An 18,288-nucleotide genomic window follows, 5' to 3' on the forward strand; every position below is an offset into this window, starting at 1 on the left:
TAGGCAGCACTGTCTCAGTCGCCTCACCACTCAGACAAAAAAGAGACAAAGGAACAAGATAAGTATTTGTACAAGCATCATCATTACTATCTTTTCTAGTCTCTAATGCTATCTAGTCCCCTTCATTCTTTGGGGACAAGAGAGAGAATAAAAAAGTATCAGGATAAATACACACTTTTCCGAGCCCCCAAAACGCCGACAAATGCGCAATCCACACGCCAAAGCAATTTATGTACATGCGCCTTTTTGGATATCATTTGTACTCTTCCACCGAATCCTTTACCAACCAATCTGAACATGAACCATTGGGTATATATCCATTCTGAACCTCTGCGGAAAGTGAACGCCGGTTGAATCGTGCGTAAACCTGTTCATCAAAATTAACTTATTCACCACTGCAACTTGCAGGGTGTCTTGTAAAAATGTGACAGCTCCTACTAGGAGGATGCCGTTCGTCATTTTTCTCATATGCATTCTTTATTTTCTTTTAAAAATCATTTTATGATTGCGTTTTCTTCACTCCACATCCTCAACTGAAACTTCAGTGGGCGTGGCATTGTGAATTTGTTCCTCAGCGTCTTCTTTAGATCGTTGACAACTACGATCTCGAGGGACGGAGAAGCATTGAACAGCACCGAAAATGGCAACCAGGGAGCTGCAAAACCATGGTAAGGCGGTGCAGTCCACCTGGCTGCCCAGTGTGTAGAGATAACCTGCGACTGGTGGCGCAATCATACGGCAGGCAGCGCCAGCGCTGGCAGCCAAGCCGTTGACTTTGCCCAGAGCACTCGCAGAAGGAGTGGCTCCTTTGATCAGGATAAGGAGAAGGGGGTAAAGGGTGATGGAAAGTACGTTGCGTACAGCAAGGCACAAGTAGATGGAGGGGAAAAGAAGGGACTCGGGGACGTAAAGTAGAAGAGGGACAATAGCGTAAATGATGGGGTGTAAGACTGTGACAAGCAGGAAAAGTCGGTATACACCAAACTTTTCGGCTGCCAGGGGGAAGATGACAGCTTGGACAAACAGAGCTATAGCTCCGTTGACAGCCATGATCATTCCCACATCTCGAAGGGAAAGGCCCAAGCCTCCGGGAGAATAGAAGAGTGAAAGGGCACCAAACTTGGAGAAGGTATTTACCGAAACTCGCTCGTCTTCAAAGAAGATTGGCATGAGGTGGTCGTAGGTCATCGAGTGGTAGGTGAAGATGCACAAGGAGATAATGAAGCCGACGATGCGCTTGTTCCAAATAGTCGTAGGCATCTTCTTTTCCATAGCCATCTCGTTCGAGTTGCTCTCTGGACACTCCCCGCTGCTGCTGCTACCGCCTCGAATGGTTCCGTAGGTCTCGGCACGCAAATCGACTGCCGGTCGCTTAATGGCGTCTGAAGTCTCCAACAGCGGGGTCTCTTCTGAGACGTAGGTGTCTGCTGGAAGGGAAATTCGAGGCTGCATGTCCGGGTGAGTTTCCTCCAGGAGGAGAAAGCCCATGACAATGCTGAGAAACAAGAGAGCAGCGCAAAGCAGGTTGGGCAGCAGATAGGGGTATCGCTCGAACAGAGAACCCTTGGGGAATGCATTGGGCCAGGACTCGTGAGGGTCGGCAAAGGTTCCGCCAATGCAAGGTCCAATGATGGTTCCAATGCTCCACACGAAGGGCATGACGGAGAAGGCGCGCGCTGGGAATTTGTGTTAGCCATCTTTTATCATCAAACACTGGAAGGAGGAGTAGCTTACGTTCATGCTCGGGTTTTGTGACGAGCTCACCGACCATGGTTTGAATGACGCCAATGTTGCCGTTGAGGAGTCCACCTATCGCGCGTCCAACCAACGCGATCCAGATGTTGGAGGCGAATCCAACCATGATCATGCTGAGCATAGTCCCCACACAGCCGAGCATCAGGACTGGTTTGCGACCGATACGGTCAGATAAACCGCCCCAATACATGCCCATGAGGGCTTCGGCGAGGGAGAAGGAGGAGATGAGAAGACCGGAGTAAAAGGAGGCATCTTGTTCGTTTCCGATCTTGAATCTCTTGACTAGAGCCCAGGCATAGGGGAAGATGGAAGTGAGAGCGATTGGTTCGGCAAGGCGAACAATGGCTGAGGAGGGAGGGTTAGTCTCTGTTGCGAAGCGGATTGCTGGTTCTTTCATTGAAGCGGAACTTACCGAGGAGAAAGAGTTGGAGGGTCGGGAAGTCGTCGGGGTTGCGAAGACGTGCCTGCTTTGTTAGGGTCATGTCTTCTCTGCTTGGTGTGAGCTTACGACAACAGACACAAGCACAGGCGTGAAGAGTGCGTGTGTTGGTGTGCGTATCTCTAGAGAGGTTGAAAAGTCTCTAGAGAAGGGTTGTGAGAGTTGAGAGTCGAGATTTGAGAATCGAGTTGAGAGTCGAGTTGAGCGCGAAGAGTAAAAAGTTGAATGCTGTGTAGGCGAGCGTGTTCAAAGGTAGGATTTGCTCTGATTCGCTGCACTGAACAGATGTTTGCTGCCAAGTCCTGCACACAAAGCGGCAAGATTAGGCAACGACCGCAAATAAGAATGAACAAAGAACTGATTGATGCAAAAAGATGTGAAGAGCAGAATCGATGGAAACTGGGCGAAAGTGGTGGGAGCAGGCCTATTTCTACCGGCGTCTATCAAGGTGGGAGCAATACAGTAAGACACAGTGCCTGAGCAAGATATTGGGTGGAGCTCTGAACGCATCGATAAGAAGAGACATGCATCTAAGACATGTAGAATTCTGTGGCTGCATGTGGCATGTGGAGGCTCTAGCGCAGTCTGCAGCAGTATGCATGAAGCGAGGTGACACGAGCCACACGCTAACTACCTTTTAGGTACTTTAGCCTCTGGCAGCAGCCGCAAGCGTCACACCCCAGGGGTCTCACTAGGGCGGTAGCAGCTGGCCTTGTGTCTCTGGTTGTCGTGTCTTGCATTGTTTTTACATATAGCTGGGCTGTTTTCGACGGCGAAGACTGTGCGGTTGTAATTCTGATGCTAATTCTGATGCCAATTGCAATTCTGCTCCAGTTTCACAATTGAATGCATTGTTTCCGAATTCGCCACATCTGGGGGAGGCGAAACGTGTTCGTTCGCTTGCTACAAGAAGCAACTCGTCTCTCATTTCCCGAATGGCGAATCCGTGCCAGCCGCCTACTGCTTGCAACGCCGACTAGCAACCGAGAGAAAAAAACAATGCCCCAAGTGCCCTAACCAGCAGCGATCAACCAGCTAGTGAACAGTCCTAGTTTGAAATGCGACGCTGTCCAACCTTGCACCATGTGGGAGTTTCTTTGGTCTCGTGTCGCTTGTCGGATCCAGGCATCACATGCTTTGCTATTGGCCATCGGAGGCTGGCAATTTTTTCCACCTCCGAACTAGGAGTTTGAGAGTGATAGCGCATGGACCTGCGCCACTACACAGTATATGCATATATCGCGCACAAGCATGCAATTGGGCGTGGCAATTGGCCAATCATATTTTCTCCTCGCTTCACTAACCCCACCAAAGATGGCAAGTTCTCGACAACTTTTGCATTTTGCGTGGAGGTTCCTCGGTGGAGCACCGACGACCCGACGCTTTTCATCGACGATCTGCTTCGTTGCATCAACAGTGCTCGTATCTGCAAAATTTTACTTTGTACGGAGTGGCGCTGCTTCTTGATTCTGCCAAACCGTCACAGCCGAATCTCACCTTCACGCGGGCATGTTCAATTTCTCTGTCATGACCTTGCAGGCAGAGACGGATGACCGCATGACGGTGCAATGACGGGAATGACGATGACCATGTTTCATGGCATGGCGACGCGCGGATCAATCAGTCACCATCAACGGAATTAATTTAGTGGAAGCGATTTGCTATGCTGTTATACAGTTGAGGCACGACTATCCATCTACTCCAAGGTGGAAATTAGTGGTGTTGTTGTCCTTCTTTTCCGCTTCCCATGGACCTGGCGCCAAATCGCCGACCCACGAAGTGGTTCTACAGTCGGATGCGACCCAGTCAAATTTCCCATGCAACATTAGATTGACAGTCGAACCAAAGATGGGATCGGTTGCATGCTCGTACTTGCATGCAGACGAAATCTGCTAGGATATCCCCGTGCGAAGGGTCCGAGTTGCCATTACTCAATGTCACTTGGCTTGGACCATGGGCGCCAGTTTTGCTCGGTCACGCTACACCCTTTTTCTCCCGCCAGCACCGATTCGATAACTTATGCAGCTTCCCAGCGCTAAAGCCGGATCTACAGTTGGTCGGCTGGCGAAAGGGCAAGATGGAAAAGTAAAAGGGAATGCTGGCGTCATCAGCCCAATGAGCTTGTCTTGAGCTTTGCAGAGCATCGAACCTCATAGAAGTCACGAGAACTGAGGCGACCGTCTGCAAGACGCGGATTCCGGCTGCAAACTGAGAGCATCCGGATCTGCGCGGCATGAGCCAACATATCACCCGGAGCGTCTGTTCCCCGCCTTGTGCCCCTCTTCGACATCTCACGCTCTCCTCTCTCCCTTCCTTCCTCCCCGCTGCTCACCTTGGCTGGAATGTGTCTCGAGTCGCAGCCGGAGCAAACAGGCGGTCTGGTTCGCAACCCCCAGCTCATCCAAGGGGTGCTCCGCATAGTATTTGGTTTTAGCAGCCTCATGACCGTTTTCCCGCAAGGCACCCGCCGGAAACCACCCCAGGCGGGTGTCGCGATCCAAACGCACAAGGTACGAGTTGACGAGGCAAACAGGCCGTTGAAAGCCCGACCCGGGACGCCTCCTCCGCCGACGCGGATCTTGGCGTGAAAGGACACCCACCACCTGCAGTGCCGAGACCCTGACGACCTTACACCCCTCTTTGCATGACCTTGAAGCCACTGGGAATAAAAGAATCGAACAAGGGTGGAGCATGAGCCATTCTTTATGCATCTATCGAGCGAGCACTAAAGAGCGAATTGCGCTAGTTCCCGAGGGCTGGACCACACTGGGTGGAGCATCCTTTCAACATCAGATGGGCTGAGAAGTGAGATAGAAGACGACGCATCTCTTACGTGTAGTCATTGGGTCAAGCGGTAGTCGAACCACTAGGAGCCAACAGCAACCGTGACGCGGGACCTTCTACACTTGTGATACTTGATAGACAACAAGGGGGCTTCAGTCATCTTCCTGGATGACCTTTGTGTCTCTTCAACGCTCTTGATAGCACTGGTGTTGGCTCACCGAGTGCCGGTTCGCCGGTCTCGGGGCGCGATCAGCATCGGCTATTCCGACTGCATTGTCAGTTGTGAAGCTGTTGTGTTGCATGCAACATATATTGGCTACAACACTGAACGAAAAGAAAAAGTCTCCGCTGCAACAAGACACGCCTGTTGCTTAATGAAATTTTACTTGTCCAATTATTTACCCCTAACTCCCATCTGGTAACTGATATGAATGCATACTAATATCCTGAGCGAATTGAGCGGAAAACCCCCAGGCATTCCACAGTCGATCCCAATTGGACGCATTTTGTTTCAACGGCATGAGACAAACATTGTCAATCACTTCAGTCACAGGTTGCCTGTCAATGTGACAATAGCACGAGTTTTCAATAAATGAACATGATAACGTGCCGCTCTTGTTTAATTGTCGTATCTCTATCGACCATGGATGCTAATGCAGCATCTAAGGTATGGTAACACATACACCGTGTATGCAGGTACACAGCGCTTCTATGCACAACATCTTCCCTTCCGACAGACATCCGGGCTCTTACAACCGCTCACTTCCCCTGGCAGAACTCGCGATGCCCATCTCCTCCAGCACGGTCTTGAACTTTTCCGCTTCCTCAATCATTTGGTCCATTGTCCGAGCATTGCGTTCCGCGTCCTCAATTCTCGGCATTTTTCCACCCGGTCGAGGCCTCTGCTGGTCCCACAGAGCTCCTCCCACATTGGCCTCCTCGCTGGATAGATGCACATAGATCTCATCCATCGCCTCTCCCATGTCGCCCTTCTTGCGAGGAATCACATGGACGTGCACATGGGGGATGGTTTGTCCCGCCTCCGCGCCATCCTGCAGCGCGACGGTGAAGCTGCCCGACATGAGATCTGAGGGATCCGGGAAGTAGAGCCGGGCGAGGAGCTTCTGGACCTGCTGGACCGTGGCGAAGAGATCTGTTGTTTCAGCGGGGGAAAGATCCAGGAGGCGTTTGTGGGGTTTGAGTGGACAGATGAGGACGTGGCCTGGGAGGAGAGGCTTGAGATTGACAAGACCGTAGGAGTGCGGAGTTGTCAGGAAGACCTAGAACGATGTTAATCAGCTGGGTTTCCATCGGGCTACAAGAGTGTTTTCATGACGATGATGATTTTGTGGTGATTTGTGAAGAAGAAAGGGGATTGGCATCGGCTTTCCCATGCATACCTGCTTCGTGACCTCGAAAGGCCCAAACTTGATAGTCATTCCGTCCGTGTTAGTCGAAGTCATGACGCCCCTTACAAAAGAAGGCTTCCCGAAGCTCTTCAGACTAAACGCTCTAGCAGGACGATCTAACCAAGGCCGAGCAGCAAATCGGCTTACTCGGAACAATGCCAGTCTTGAAGCTAATAAGTCTGTAGCGATTATTCGATCTCGCGCATTAGCGATTTGAATGTCTTCGTTTTCAGCGTTGCGGGAAATTCAGATGAGATTTCTCCTAGACTAACCTGAATGACGAGACAGGTTGTGAAGAAATTGGCTCATGGGTAAGGATGAGCGGATATATATGAGTGCCCAATTGGGTCCTCCTTTTTTGTTTTTGTTCTTGGGTGATGGTGAGATGAGAAACGTGAGAGTGAGATGTGAGAGGTGAGATTTAAGACTAAGAACGTGTTGGAGCGGGGGAGCGGCCGCCCATTGAGAAGTGTTGATTGGGTTGGATGTGGAGTAAGTTCTCAACTCAGAGTGACAGCTTCAACTAAGTTATGGAGTCAGCTAAAATGGCTATAAGACAAGCCATGTCATATTCACCGGATGAGATTTTGCTTGCTTGCTCCGTACAGTGTATTGGTATCTTCTAATGGTATTCTAGCATTACATTTCACATCATACAAAAACCCCTCCTCTCAAAAAAATCCAGTAACAAGTCGCTCAGTTTACAACATCAAACAAAAGAAATCCAGTCAAACACAATGCCCAAAAGTTTCTACATCCTCCTTCTTATTGGCCTCGCCTGCTGTCGAAAGAAATACTCGCCACCAACCGCTGCGCCGCAAACCGCTAAAGAACAGGCGCCGTCCTCGAAAAGTGCATCGTCAGACACGTCCGCTTGTTAAAAGAAATCCGTCTCCTCGCCGGCGGAGATGAGTTGGCCGGCGCTGGCTTCGAAGCGTCCCGAGCTTTGGTTCAATGGTTCTTCGTCTTCTTCGCCGACATCTTCCCAGTGGACTGTGATTGATTTGTTAGCGGCTGAAATGAGGGGAGCTGAGGATAAGCGTTTGTTGAGAGAATACATACCATGAGGCTTGATGATGAAAGCACATATTAAGCCGATGCAGAAAAGTCCACCGAGGAGCACGAAAATGGCTTGTGGGAATGTGCCAACCGTCACGGCGTATAAGCCATTGAACATGAGGGGTCCGACGACTCGTGAGAGCGCCTGCATGAAACCAACAGCACCGAGGACCTGCCCGACGCGTGATGCGGGGACATGCTTAGTGACGGCGGCCTGGACAGTAGCGCTGCCCAGGCCTCCAAGAGCGGTGACCATTCCGCTGGCGAAGAAGAGGTGCTGGTTCCGGGAGAGGGTGTATCCAATACAGCCAAGCACGTCTGATGTCAGAGCGAAGCGAAGAAGCCAAATGTCCAGGGTATCCGCTCCCGTGTTCGCCTCTACCGCAGGTGCCCCAGACTCGCGTCGTCGTTGAGCTGCTGGTCGGATGCGGAAGACGTAGTTGATGATGGGGAAGAGGACCATGAGCACGACAACGCGGATCATGGACAGTAACGAGATGAAGCGGGACGTCTCAAAGGTGCCCCATCCAAACATGTATTCGCTGTACAGCATCAAGCAGTTGCCCACGGCCATCATAGATCCCATGATGATGGTGTCGGCAATGGCCAGAGCGACCAGGTTGATCCGCAGCCTTGATGAGGTTCCGGGACCAGTGGGCCACAGAATCTCAAAGGCCTCAAAGGGGTTGTGAACCCGGCGAGAAGGAAGCAAGCCTTCACTGGTCTCGGATCTCGCCAGCTTCTCGCGGGCCAGCATCTGTCTTCGCTTGGACAGTGACTCTGGCATGATAAAGCGGACAAAGACGATGAAGAATGCGTGGCAGCCAAGAGCTACATAGAAGATGGAGATGACGGTTCCAGTCCACTTGACAAAGTAGCCGGCCAGGAGGGGGCCCACAGCAAGGCCGGTAAAGAGGCAAGCATGGACATAGCCAATGGACACGGCTCTCCTCGATGGTGGTGTGCAGTCGCTCGTGTACGACTGGCTGAGAATGCTGCCGGCAGTAAACGATCCGGTGATGCCGTCAAACATAGCACCAACGAGCATCCACCGGTAGTTGAAGACCTGTGGGTACTTTGCGCAGAGAATAGTGACAACTTCGCTGAGCAGGCCACCGCAGGATGCGAGAGCCATGAGCTTTCGTCGTCCGTAGCGATCAGAGAGTTTGCCCAGCTTGGGGGCGACGATGGCGCTCAGTCCGCCGATGATGAGGTTCAGGCCCAGCATGAAAGTGGCGACATTTCGCTGGACTTCGGGGATGTTGCATTGCGGGTTGTCGGAGCCCAAGACGATGGGCTTGTAGGTGAAATGAGGGTTGATGAGTTGCTGGTCTGCAAAGTACTGCTTGCAAACAAGATCAAGAATTCTGCAACACCGTCATCAGCAAGATATTCCAATGATGGGGAGAAAAAAAAGTCTTCTTGGTTGCTGCTTACAGGTTGAGTTTAGGAACAATCAAGCCGCCAAAGGCAAGAGTGAAGACGGCATACGGTCCAAGAAGCCAGAATACCTGTGGCGCTTGTTAGATGCATGCTGTGTCGCCATGAAGCTGTGTCTCCGCACTCGGGACATGTGAAACATACAGACGGCCGGCGCCACCACGGCAAATGCTGGAAATCGACGTCGTTGTCCCAGCTGTCCTTTCTCGCTCCGTATCCTTCGGGACCGAGCAATTGCGACGTCTCGGTGACGTCTGAGTCGCGATCATTGTCGATTTCGCGAATCGTCGGACTCGGACTCCGGTCGTCGCTTATCCGTTTCGGACCTGTCATTTCGTGTGTGTGATGCAGCTATTACTGCGACAAAGAGTTGTCTGTGTTGATGCGACTCAAGATTATCCAGTCCGAGGGCAGAAAAACAACAAAACAAATACGAGGAACGCGCTCGCTCAGGTCGGGAAGACTATAGGGAAGCCTCCGGAGTTATGGTAGCGACAAATGCCTGGACTCTGTCCCATTTCTCGCCGGGCCGGAAGCTCGATCTATGGCTATACGGGACAAGGGAGTGAATATTTATATACTTTGGTAGTACATACGACGAAGAGAAGGGGGACCAAGAAGCTTTGCAGATGGAGGAAGCGAGATGAGTGCTGGAAAGCTATTTTCTGGAGTACAGTAAGAGCTTACATGCAGAATTCCAGCAAACGGGGGCATGGGAGGAATGACAGGGGAATGCCCGAGTGGAGCCGAGGAACCAACAAAGCAAGTCAATTCCTCAAGCTGTCCGTCAAACGTGTTATAGCAATCGCGTGGACGGCCTCGAGTGGATTCGGAAGCGAAACCCGGGGGCCCCAGGAGGAGGGAAGATGGGACGGGCAGAACCTGAGTTTGGCGCCCTCTGGGGGATTGCGAGATGCGGATTGGTGTGACTGGCTATCTCGAACCCCGTACGGAGTGTGTGAGTGGTGACGACGTTATCTGCATCAGGCTCGTGCTCCTCCTGCTTCGTCTCGTCTCGTCTTGTTTTGTCTCGTTTCCTGCAACGCAATGCTGTCTTTGTCTTGGTTGGTCGTTTTAAAAACGAGATAGACAGACAGACAGACTCGGGGCAACCACGTCGTCGAGGCTAGCGGACCAGCGCAGCAAATCGCATGCAGCTATCGGCCAACCAGTCGACGAATCGATGACGCTTGCGTTTGGGCGTCGCCCGCGATTATCGTGCCTGAATTGCACGCTTCCTTGCGATAGTCGCCCACCACCAGGACGCTGCCGGTGGCCGAGAGTTGCAGGCGGTCCGCAGCTTCCAGCCTATCCGCGTACAGGATTTGAGCCAGAAGGGCGGGGCCTGGCGACACGCCTCTGGGAATAGGGTTGTGACTTGGTCCTAAGAGGGCAAAGCGAAAGGATGGGCTGCCTTGGTTATCTCTTTGTTGGTGTTGGGCAGAGCGAATCTTGCTTGGTAATTCGGACTTTTGGGGGTCGGTGGAGTCCGAAGTCCGCCTCCGCAAGCTAAAGTGTACGTATGTGTTTCTTTGTGATGATGTCTGGATGATTAGCCTTTTGATGGACCAGTTTCACACTGCAATAATTACGGGTTAGACTTTTTCAGATGCATGAAATCGGATGAGCAGGGCAGAGCTATGATGTATGAATTTGCTCAGTCTGGGAGAAGAGAGGAGAAGATGGTACTTTTTGTTTTTTCGGTTGCTCTTTTGCCCTTTTGCTGTTAGTTCGCCGATAGCGAATGTTGGGCTTCAACCGGCAATCTACTACTAATAGATAGACTCCATATTTTCCGTTGATAGGAAGCCAGAGCTTCTACGTGGCACGTCATGCAGGTATTGCCAGGGGATAAGATAAAAAAATAAAGAATCCATCGTCGAGATACTGGCTAAACGGTCCAATTGGGCCACCAGAGACATCCGTTGGTGCCTCATGCGTACCTGACAGTTTGCATGATCGGGGAGCCCTAACAATGCATCCTCTAACAGAGCCGAGACATTGGATGATAGGTAACCTGCAGCCATCAATATTAGGCCTACAGTATGCCCAATCGGGCGCAAGGTGAAGAGCTCGGTAGCCGTCGCTGAGCTGTCGGTGGCCCACCAATCAGAGTCCACACAAGAAGATGACTCAGCAATTTCCAGCTAAATGCAACGCGGTACGGCTGCGAGGCTTTGGATATTTTCTGGAGCCAAACCGGCAAGCGGACACGCATCGCCATCACCAATTCCATCGCCGCCGCCACAATGCCCGTCGTCAAGGGAGGCGTCTGGACCAACATCGAGGACGAGATCCTCAAGGCCTCCGTCTCCAAGTATGGCCTTAACCAATGGGCACGCGTGTCGTCGCTGCTGGCGCGCAAGACGCCCAAGCAGTGCAAGGCCAGATGGAACGAGTGGCTGGACCCCAGCATCAAGAAGATCGAATGGAGCAAGGAGGAGGATGAGAAGCTGCTGCATCTCGCCAAGATTATGCCCACGCAATGGCGCACCATCGCCCCGATCGTCGGCCGAACTGCGAACCAGTGTCTCGAGCGATACCAGAAGCTGCTTGACGAGGCCGAGGCTCGTGAGTCGTCTGGCCTTGGTCTTACCGGACCAGATGGCGGCGAGACGCAAGCTCCAAGTGCCGACGACGTGAGGAGACTGCGACCGGGCGAGCTTGATCCAGATCCAGAGACGAAACCTGCTCGACCTGATACCATCGATCTTGACGAAGATGAAAAGGAGATGCTTAGCGAAGCCCGTGCCCGTCTGGCCAACACGCAGGGTAAAAAGGCCAAGAGAAAGGCTCGAGAACGCCAGCAAGAGGAGTCTCGTCGCCTGGCGACTCTGCAGAAGCGGCGAGAGCTCAAGACGGCTGGCATCAACATCAAGGTGACTACGCGGAAGCAGGGCGAGATGGACTACAATGCGGATATTCCATTCGAGAGGAAAGCTGCCCCTGGATTCTACGACACTTCGGAGGAATTTACGCGCAATGAGATGCAGCGGGCGGCGTTTGACCCTAGAAAACAGCAACTGGCCAATAAGCGAAAGGGCGATGGTGATGAAGACAATGAGCGCAAGAGGAGGAAGAATGACAAGGACGGCATTTCAGAATCTCAAAAGGCCGCCATCAAGGCTGGCCAGATGCAAAAGATTCGGGAGGCCGAGCAGAGCAGCAAGCGCCGACCTCTAAACTTGCCAGCACCGCAAGTCAGCGAGGGCGAATTGGAGGAGATTGTAAAGATGGGCAAGATGGGCGAGGCAGCCAACTTGATGGCCAAGGAAAGCGACAACGATGCGACTCGAGGATTTGTAAACTCGTATTCGACACTCAACACAAATGCACCAATCCGAACGCCCAGAGCGCCTGCGCAGGAGGACCATATTGCCAACGAGATCAGGAACATCCGGGCACTAAACGAAACCCAATCTGCATTGCTGGGTGGCGAGAATACTCCTCTCCACCAGGGTTCTGGCTCAACAGGATTCGAGGGTATCACGCCTCGGAAGCAGGTCATGGCGACACCGAACCCTTTGGCAACACCGTTGAGAAACGGTGGCGTCAACGGTGCTGTCCCTGGACAGACGCCCATGCGCACCCCTCGAGACACTTTTGCTCTCAACCAAGAAGACGGCATGTCGATGACAGGAGCAACCCCTCGGGACCTAAAACTGCGACAGATGGCAATGCAGAACCAGCTGCGGGCTGGACTGGCTGCGCTGCCCAAGCCAAAGGATACAGAGTGGGAGTTTGAGATACCCGAAGACCAGATAGACAGTGCGGCAGGTGACGAGGCCATGGAGGAGGATGCTGCTGAGCGGGACAGACGAGAACGCCAAAGACGAGAGGCCGAGGAGGCGCTTGAGCGGCGACGACAGACTCAAGTCATACAGCGAGGGCTTCCACGACCCGTAGTTGTCGACTTGACAGAATTGCTCAAGAGGGCGAAGGATATTTCCGACCCTGCTGCGGCTCTGATTGCCGTGGAGACCGCAACTCTCATGGCCAATGATGCTACAAAATTCCCGCTCAACGGCTCTCAGGTCAAGGGAACGCTACAGCCTCTGGATCACATTGATGATGGACTCCTTGCCGACGCGCGCCTCCGCATTCTCTCAGAAACCAAGCCACTGCCCAGTTTCGAGGATATTCAAGCCGCCTTTGAGAGCCGAGCTGGAGGGGATTCTTTGCTCTTGGGTCTGGGATGCTATAACGATGATGAAGATGAGCAGGATGCCGCTATGCGAGCTGCTTTTGACGTAAGTTGCCATTCTATTTGACAGTATTTCTCTTTTAATGAATGCCCCCGATTCTAATCATCTCAAACAGGCTGTTCAAGAAACTATCATGACGTCGGCAGAAGAAGACGCAAAGCTTGAGAAGAAGCTTACGCTGCACCTGGGCGGATACCAGAAGCGGCAAAAGATGCTTAAAGACAAAGTCGTAGATGCCGCAGACGCCTTGGAAAAGGCGAGGGTGGCTCTCAGCGGATTCAAGACGTTGGCCATTTCCGAGGACGTGGCTATCAACAGGCGACTGGAATCACTGAGGGACGAAGTAAACTTTATTAGTCGAAGAGAGCGAGAAGCACAGGAGGAATACCGAAAAGCCAAAGAAGAGCTGGAAGCTCTGCGCGCGGGAGACGTCAACGGATACCATTAATCAGGAGACAAAAAAGGATTTTTCATTATTGTTACTATTACGAAGGGGTAATTTGAATGGATAGGCATCAGGGAGGTTTATGTATAAAGCAAATCATCAAGTCAAATGCATTCTATTCTTGACGCGTTTTCTAACCTAGCCATACAGAGTATATAGGTTCGCTCTTCTATCCTCATATTTTCGCACATTCTTCTACTATTTTTATATCATGACTTGCGATTTACCGGTGCTAAGCGCGGCAGCTTCATAGGCAGGACGATGAGAACCGAAATTGCAGCGACCACGGTGCAGAGGATAAACGTCAGCCTCAGAGACGCCTCGTAGCTCTGCACGACCTGCTCCCTGTACGGCTCTTTTAGCTTGGCGACAGCCTCGACGGACGCCCTGACAAGCTCGATTATTTCGGCCTTGTCTTGACCCTGGACGAAGAGATTGAGATAGTACACCAAGGCGTTTTGTACGACAAGACTGCTCATGGCTATTCCTAGGACGAAGCCCAGACTCCGCCAGAGGATCAGCGTGCTCGTGACGACGGCCTGCTCCGACTGTGAAGAAGACGCCAGGATGGCCATGAATGTGCCCGGAAACTGAAAGCCTTGGCCGATGGACTGGGGGATGAGAATGAGGAGGTAGACGACGGTGGACATGCCGCGGTGCAAAAAGCAGAGGATGATGCATCCGGCGAGATACCACACCGTGCCGGACACGACGGGCCATTTGAGGCGGCGGGTCAAGGTGATGGCGAAGCCGGTCGAGGCGCCGATTATGGAGGACGTGATGGAGGGAAGGGCGAGGCGTAGGCCGGAGGAGGTGGCGCTGGAGAGGAGAACGGCTTGGAAGTATAGGGGGCTGTATAGTGAGTGTGTTAGGTGAGAGGACCGAGATGCAAGGGGGATAATTTTTGCTTACATGTTGAAGAAGATGCAGTTGGAGAGGAAGGCGGCGATGAAGTTGGCGAAGATGAGGTTTGCGCGAGGAGAGTGGCGGATTAGACGGAGAGGCATGATGGGTAGGTGGACGCGGGATTCGATCCAGAGAAAAGTTGGGAAGGAGATGGCTGCGATGGAGAGGGAGGCGATGACAAGGGGATGAGTCCCTGTGAGATTGTTAGAATATGCTGCCGTTGAAAAGGGGAGGGGGTTGGTCACTTACATGGATAGATGTTGCCGCCAAAGTTCTGTGAAGCACCGAGATATTGTCAACTTCTCTTCTTACACACGTCTAACGATCACTCTGGAAGGATGAAGCAAAACAAGAACAAACTTACCAGTCCCAGAATCGCAGACGTCGTCGACACAGTCAGCAAAGCAGACCCCTTAAAGTCAAACTCGCCCAACGCTTCCCGAAACCCCTTTCGCGGACCCTTAAGTCCAATATCATCCGGAATTACCACCGCGGCGACGGCAATGCAGAGCAATAGCGGCGGGATCTGGACTCCGAATTCCCACCGCCAGCCAAGTGCCTCGGCCATGGCACCGCCGAGGGCGGCTCCAAGTGCGGCGCCGGTGCCGAATGACATGTTGACGTATGACTGATAGTTGCCGCGACGTCTGGAAACAGAAGAAGAGAGAAGATTAGTTATATCAACAACATACATATAAGCGAGAGCGAGAGTTTCAAGAAAAAACACCAGGGAGGAAAGCCAAAGACAAGCAAACAGACATACTCAATCGGCACCAAGTCACTCGTCAAAATGCTTCCCAAAGTCATCGCCCCTCCAGCACCAAGCCCACAAACCGCCCTCGCCGCAACAAAGCTCTCAATACTCCCCGCAAGACCACACCACAGCGTCGCCAAAGCAAAGATAGCCAAGCTCATCACAAACAGAGGTTTTCTGCCCATGGCATCGGACAATCTTCCTAGTAGCGGCTGAAAGGCCGTCGACGTGAGGAGGAACGCGGTGGAGAGCCAGGAGGCGGAGTTTGCGGCCTTGAAGTGGGAGGTTATGACGGGGTGAGAGGAGGCCATGAGGGTGCTGTCGAAGCTGGCGATGAATTGGGCGGCGAGGATCTGGCTGAAGATGAGCCAGAAGCGGGTCGGGGAGGATTCGCCGAGGAAGATGAGGGATCTTGCTGTTGAGGAGGAGGTTGTTGAGGATGATGAGTTGCGGCGGTGGAGGAGGGGGGAGTGTTCGGTGGGAGGGTCGTCGATGGGGTTGGAGACGTGGACGTGGACGTGGATATTGTCTTTGGCATCTTGGCTGTTGGTGTTGTTGTTGAGGAGATGATCTGCTGGGATACCTTGCTCTCCATTATCGTCAATTTTACGACTTATACCTTCATCGACTTGAGTCTCCGGTTCCGGACCCGGTCGATGTTGCGGCTTCGCCCACGGCATTTGGGAAGACATTTCGCTCTGACGCTTATACTCTCGAGTTCTCCAGCTCTTCAGACAGCTTGAGAATGAGATTGCAGACAACGAATTATTACCGATAGAGAGACTTAAAAAAAGGAAAAGTGATTGGAAAACTAAAGGCGGAAGTTTAGAGATGCAAGGGGGACTGCCAGGGTGGAGCGGGTTGAGGGGGGTCTTGTGATGCGTGTAAGTGGCCGCGGATCTCGCTCCCCGACGTGACGGATGGCATGTGGGTGGTGCCGCTGCAAGTCAAAGCCTATCTAATGGGATGAAAGCCAATACCGATTTAAACAGGAAAGAAATTGAAATGGAAGTATATTTATGTGGAACGGACGGAGTCACGAGTTGACGTCTTTATAGCTTCAATAGAGTCATGGTCTATCTAGTGCGAACCGTGAACCAGCACCATGCAGCGGCTCAGATACAGTTAACGAGATCCCATGCAACCATCTGCGGCTATAACGGTCGGGCAAGGATTATAAGAAAAAAATGGAGAGAAGGGATCGAACCGGAGCAAGTTGTCACACACCAAGAGAAGGCCGGCCTATCGGCGTGAGTCAAAGGCAAAGAATGGGGGGGAACCAAGTGGTCTGTAACGACAAAGTGAATATACGCATACATGAGAGAATACGACTTGCTATGCTAGATGAGTTTAGTGTTGTGGATATGTGCGGGTTGTCTGTTTCTGTATGCTCAAGTCCCTCTTTTCTTGTGTAACCCCTAGGAGATGACTTAGGCCCTCTGTCACTTACACTTATAATACCTGGATGCCGCTTTTTTTCCTGTTTACTTTTGTGGACGGCGATTTTAAGAGAATTTACTGACGCCGTTGATCGGAGGCTATGCGCGGGAAGTCTGCTGCTGGTGCGGGAATAAAGCGTATGCGAAGCTGCAGGGCGTGGTGATGTGCTCTGTGCTACGAATGGCGCGAGACCCGAGATACACGGCATGATATTACTTGATAGACTTACTTTATAATCAAGTATATCAGGGATGCCTAATTCGTTCACCATATAAGATAACATGTACTTTTTCCACTTATTTAGATGACTTAGATAGCTACCTGTTGATTTGATAGAGTTGTGACCGGCCTCGTAATCAATTGATAGATGCAGGATTGGTGACTAAGCTGGGCTTGGCCCGGCTTCATGATATAAACGAAGAATTATTTCCTACAGTTAGACAGAAGAGTCAATACACATTGTCGCGATGAAATGAGCTCTAGCTGCTATGGTAGCCTTATTCTTGAAAAAACGAAGCCACGACGCCCAAATTAAACAAAACCCTGACTTCTTTTCGCGCCGTGGTCTCAATAGTGGCCGAACAAGCTGGGTTTCTCATGTGAAGTTCGATATTCCCCCAGTCTAGTTCAAAGGTGCGATTCCTAGCTGTGAACGAATTATTATCATAGCATTCATAATATAAATAGATTGCAACATGGAGATTTTTTTCTTCTATAAGTATGGCAAGATTGCCTGCTTACTGACTTGACCGTCTACGATATAAACCATTACTGCCGGTTTGTGCATCCTGAACAGTTAGCCTATTCCCGTAGGAACAACCTGTTTGATGCACGACTGTCAAACCGAGAGCTGCGAAAAAAAAAACACAAAGAGAGTTCGCAAGTGGAGGACAGAAAACCCGAGACTGAGAAGATTTCAAACGCCCACGCGTCAAATTGTACGCCTGTTCTTTAAGTGTTACAGATCTGTTACTGTAGCTATATTTTCTTTAATATTTACTACCACGTCTATACTTACTTCATAAATGCTACTATATCTACATTTCTCTAGTAACTGCTACTATATTTATGAAGTAAAATTCGGGTGCTGGCCGAACAGGAGTCGTTCCCCTACAAAGGCATCACTTGATGAGATAATTAGGTGCCCATATTGCTGAATGTACCTTACATACCTATGTACTTATTCATTTTGCCGTCTCGCCTTTTCTGTTTTCCGCTTGCCCCGTCCTATTCACGTCATAGTCTAGTAGGAAACTGAATGACGAATACCCCAGAATAACACAATCCCGCTTTTGCCACTTTTGAGCCAAATATTGACATCCCGAACCAATATCACATCCATCACAAGCCCCCAATCATACACAAAGCATCGGGATCGCCGTCCCTTGCATACGAACCAATCAAAAGTTATCCTGAACTTTCACCAGCCCGGAATCATTGTAATAATGTCTTTCAAAAAAGTGTTGGCTAGACTTTTTTCGGTCGCTAGTTGAATCTTTGCCGCGGGATGGACGGCTATCATTGGTCAAGTCGGGCCAATATTTCCATAACGGCGCCTAGTCTCATCAGCTGTCATAAGGATTCAAAACACCACTACAAGGTATATCCAAATCAAGAAGACAATGGCTGGCTGAATATTTATGTAAATAATA

The 18,288-nt window shown here is 51.3% G+C and overlaps 7 protein-coding genes across 7 annotated transcripts; 2 read left to right on the forward strand and 5 right to left on the reverse strand.

Annotated features, from left to right (window-relative positions):
- Positions 1–63: 63 nt before the first annotated feature.
- Positions 64–2,643, reverse strand: M431DRAFT_503131 (hypothetical protein). The gene is made up of 3 exons (XM_024918265.1): positions 2,168–2,643; positions 1,735–2,100; positions 64–1,676 (listed from the first exon to the last, which is right to left on the reverse strand). Exons 1-3 carry the CDS (start codon positions 2,235–2,237, stop codon positions 517–519), a joined length of 1,596 nt encoding a protein of 531 aa, XP_024780635.1. The 5' UTR covers positions 2,238–2,643; the 3' UTR covers positions 64–516.
- A 2,906-nt stretch (positions 2,644–5,549) lies between these two features.
- Positions 5,550–6,703, reverse strand: M431DRAFT_503132 (hypothetical protein). The gene is made up of 3 exons (XM_024918266.1): positions 6,660–6,703; positions 6,379–6,566; positions 5,550–6,258 (listed from the first exon to the last, which is right to left on the reverse strand). Exons 1-3 carry the CDS (start codon positions 6,694–6,696, stop codon positions 5,728–5,730), a joined length of 756 nt encoding a protein of 251 aa, XP_024780636.1. The 5' UTR covers positions 6,697–6,703; the 3' UTR covers positions 5,550–5,727.
- Positions 6,704–6,980: 277 nt separating this feature from the next.
- On the reverse strand, positions 6,981–9,644 carry M431DRAFT_200958 (hypothetical protein). Its single transcript, XM_024913321.1, has 4 exons — positions 9,031–9,644; positions 8,884–8,957; positions 7,450–8,813; positions 6,981–7,380 (listed from the first exon to the last, which is right to left on the reverse strand). The coding sequence occupies exons 1-4, from the start codon at positions 9,217–9,219 to the stop codon at positions 7,265–7,267; spliced, it is 1,743 nt and encodes a 580-aa protein (XP_024780637.1). The 5' UTR covers positions 9,220–9,644; the 3' UTR covers positions 6,981–7,264.
- On the forward strand, positions 9,270–10,256 carry M431DRAFT_200915 (hypothetical protein). Its single transcript, XM_024913320.1, has one exon. It carries the CDS (start codon positions 9,385–9,387, stop codon positions 9,853–9,855), a length of 471 nt encoding a protein of 156 aa, XP_024780638.1. The 5' UTR covers positions 9,270–9,384; the 3' UTR covers positions 9,856–10,256.
- Positions 10,257–11,135: 879 nt separating this feature from the next.
- Positions 11,136–13,539, forward strand: M431DRAFT_72250 (hypothetical protein; the record flags this gene model as incomplete). The annotated part of the gene is made up of 2 exons (XM_024922004.1): positions 11,136–13,136; positions 13,207–13,539. The coding sequence occupies 2 exons, from the start codon at positions 11,136–11,138 to the stop codon at positions 13,537–13,539; spliced, it is 2,334 nt and encodes a 777-aa protein (XP_024780639.1).
- A 206-nt stretch (positions 13,540–13,745) lies between these two features.
- M431DRAFT_70698 (hypothetical protein) lies at positions 13,746–15,507 on the reverse strand (the record flags this gene model as incomplete). The annotated part of the gene is made up of 5 exons (XM_024921814.1): positions 13,746–14,388; positions 14,449–14,635; positions 14,692–14,716; positions 14,807–15,089; positions 15,206–15,507. The coding sequence occupies 5 exons, from the start codon at positions 15,505–15,507 to the stop codon at positions 13,746–13,748; spliced, it is 1,440 nt and encodes a 479-aa protein (XP_024780640.1).
- A 592-nt stretch (positions 15,508–16,099) lies between these two features.
- Positions 16,100–17,026, reverse strand: M431DRAFT_201096 (hypothetical protein). The gene has a single exon (XM_024913323.1). It carries the CDS (start codon positions 16,917–16,919, stop codon positions 16,452–16,454), a length of 468 nt encoding a protein of 155 aa, XP_024780641.1. The 5' UTR covers positions 16,920–17,026; the 3' UTR covers positions 16,100–16,451.
- Positions 17,027–18,288: the final 1,262 nt, after the last annotated feature.

This window comes from Trichoderma harzianum (genome assembly GCF_003025095.1).
Source record: "Trichoderma harzianum CBS 226.95 unplaced genomic scaffold M431scaffold_1, whole genome shotgun sequence".
NCBI lineage: Eukaryota > Fungi > Ascomycota > Sordariomycetes > Hypocreales > Hypocreaceae > Trichoderma > Trichoderma harzianum.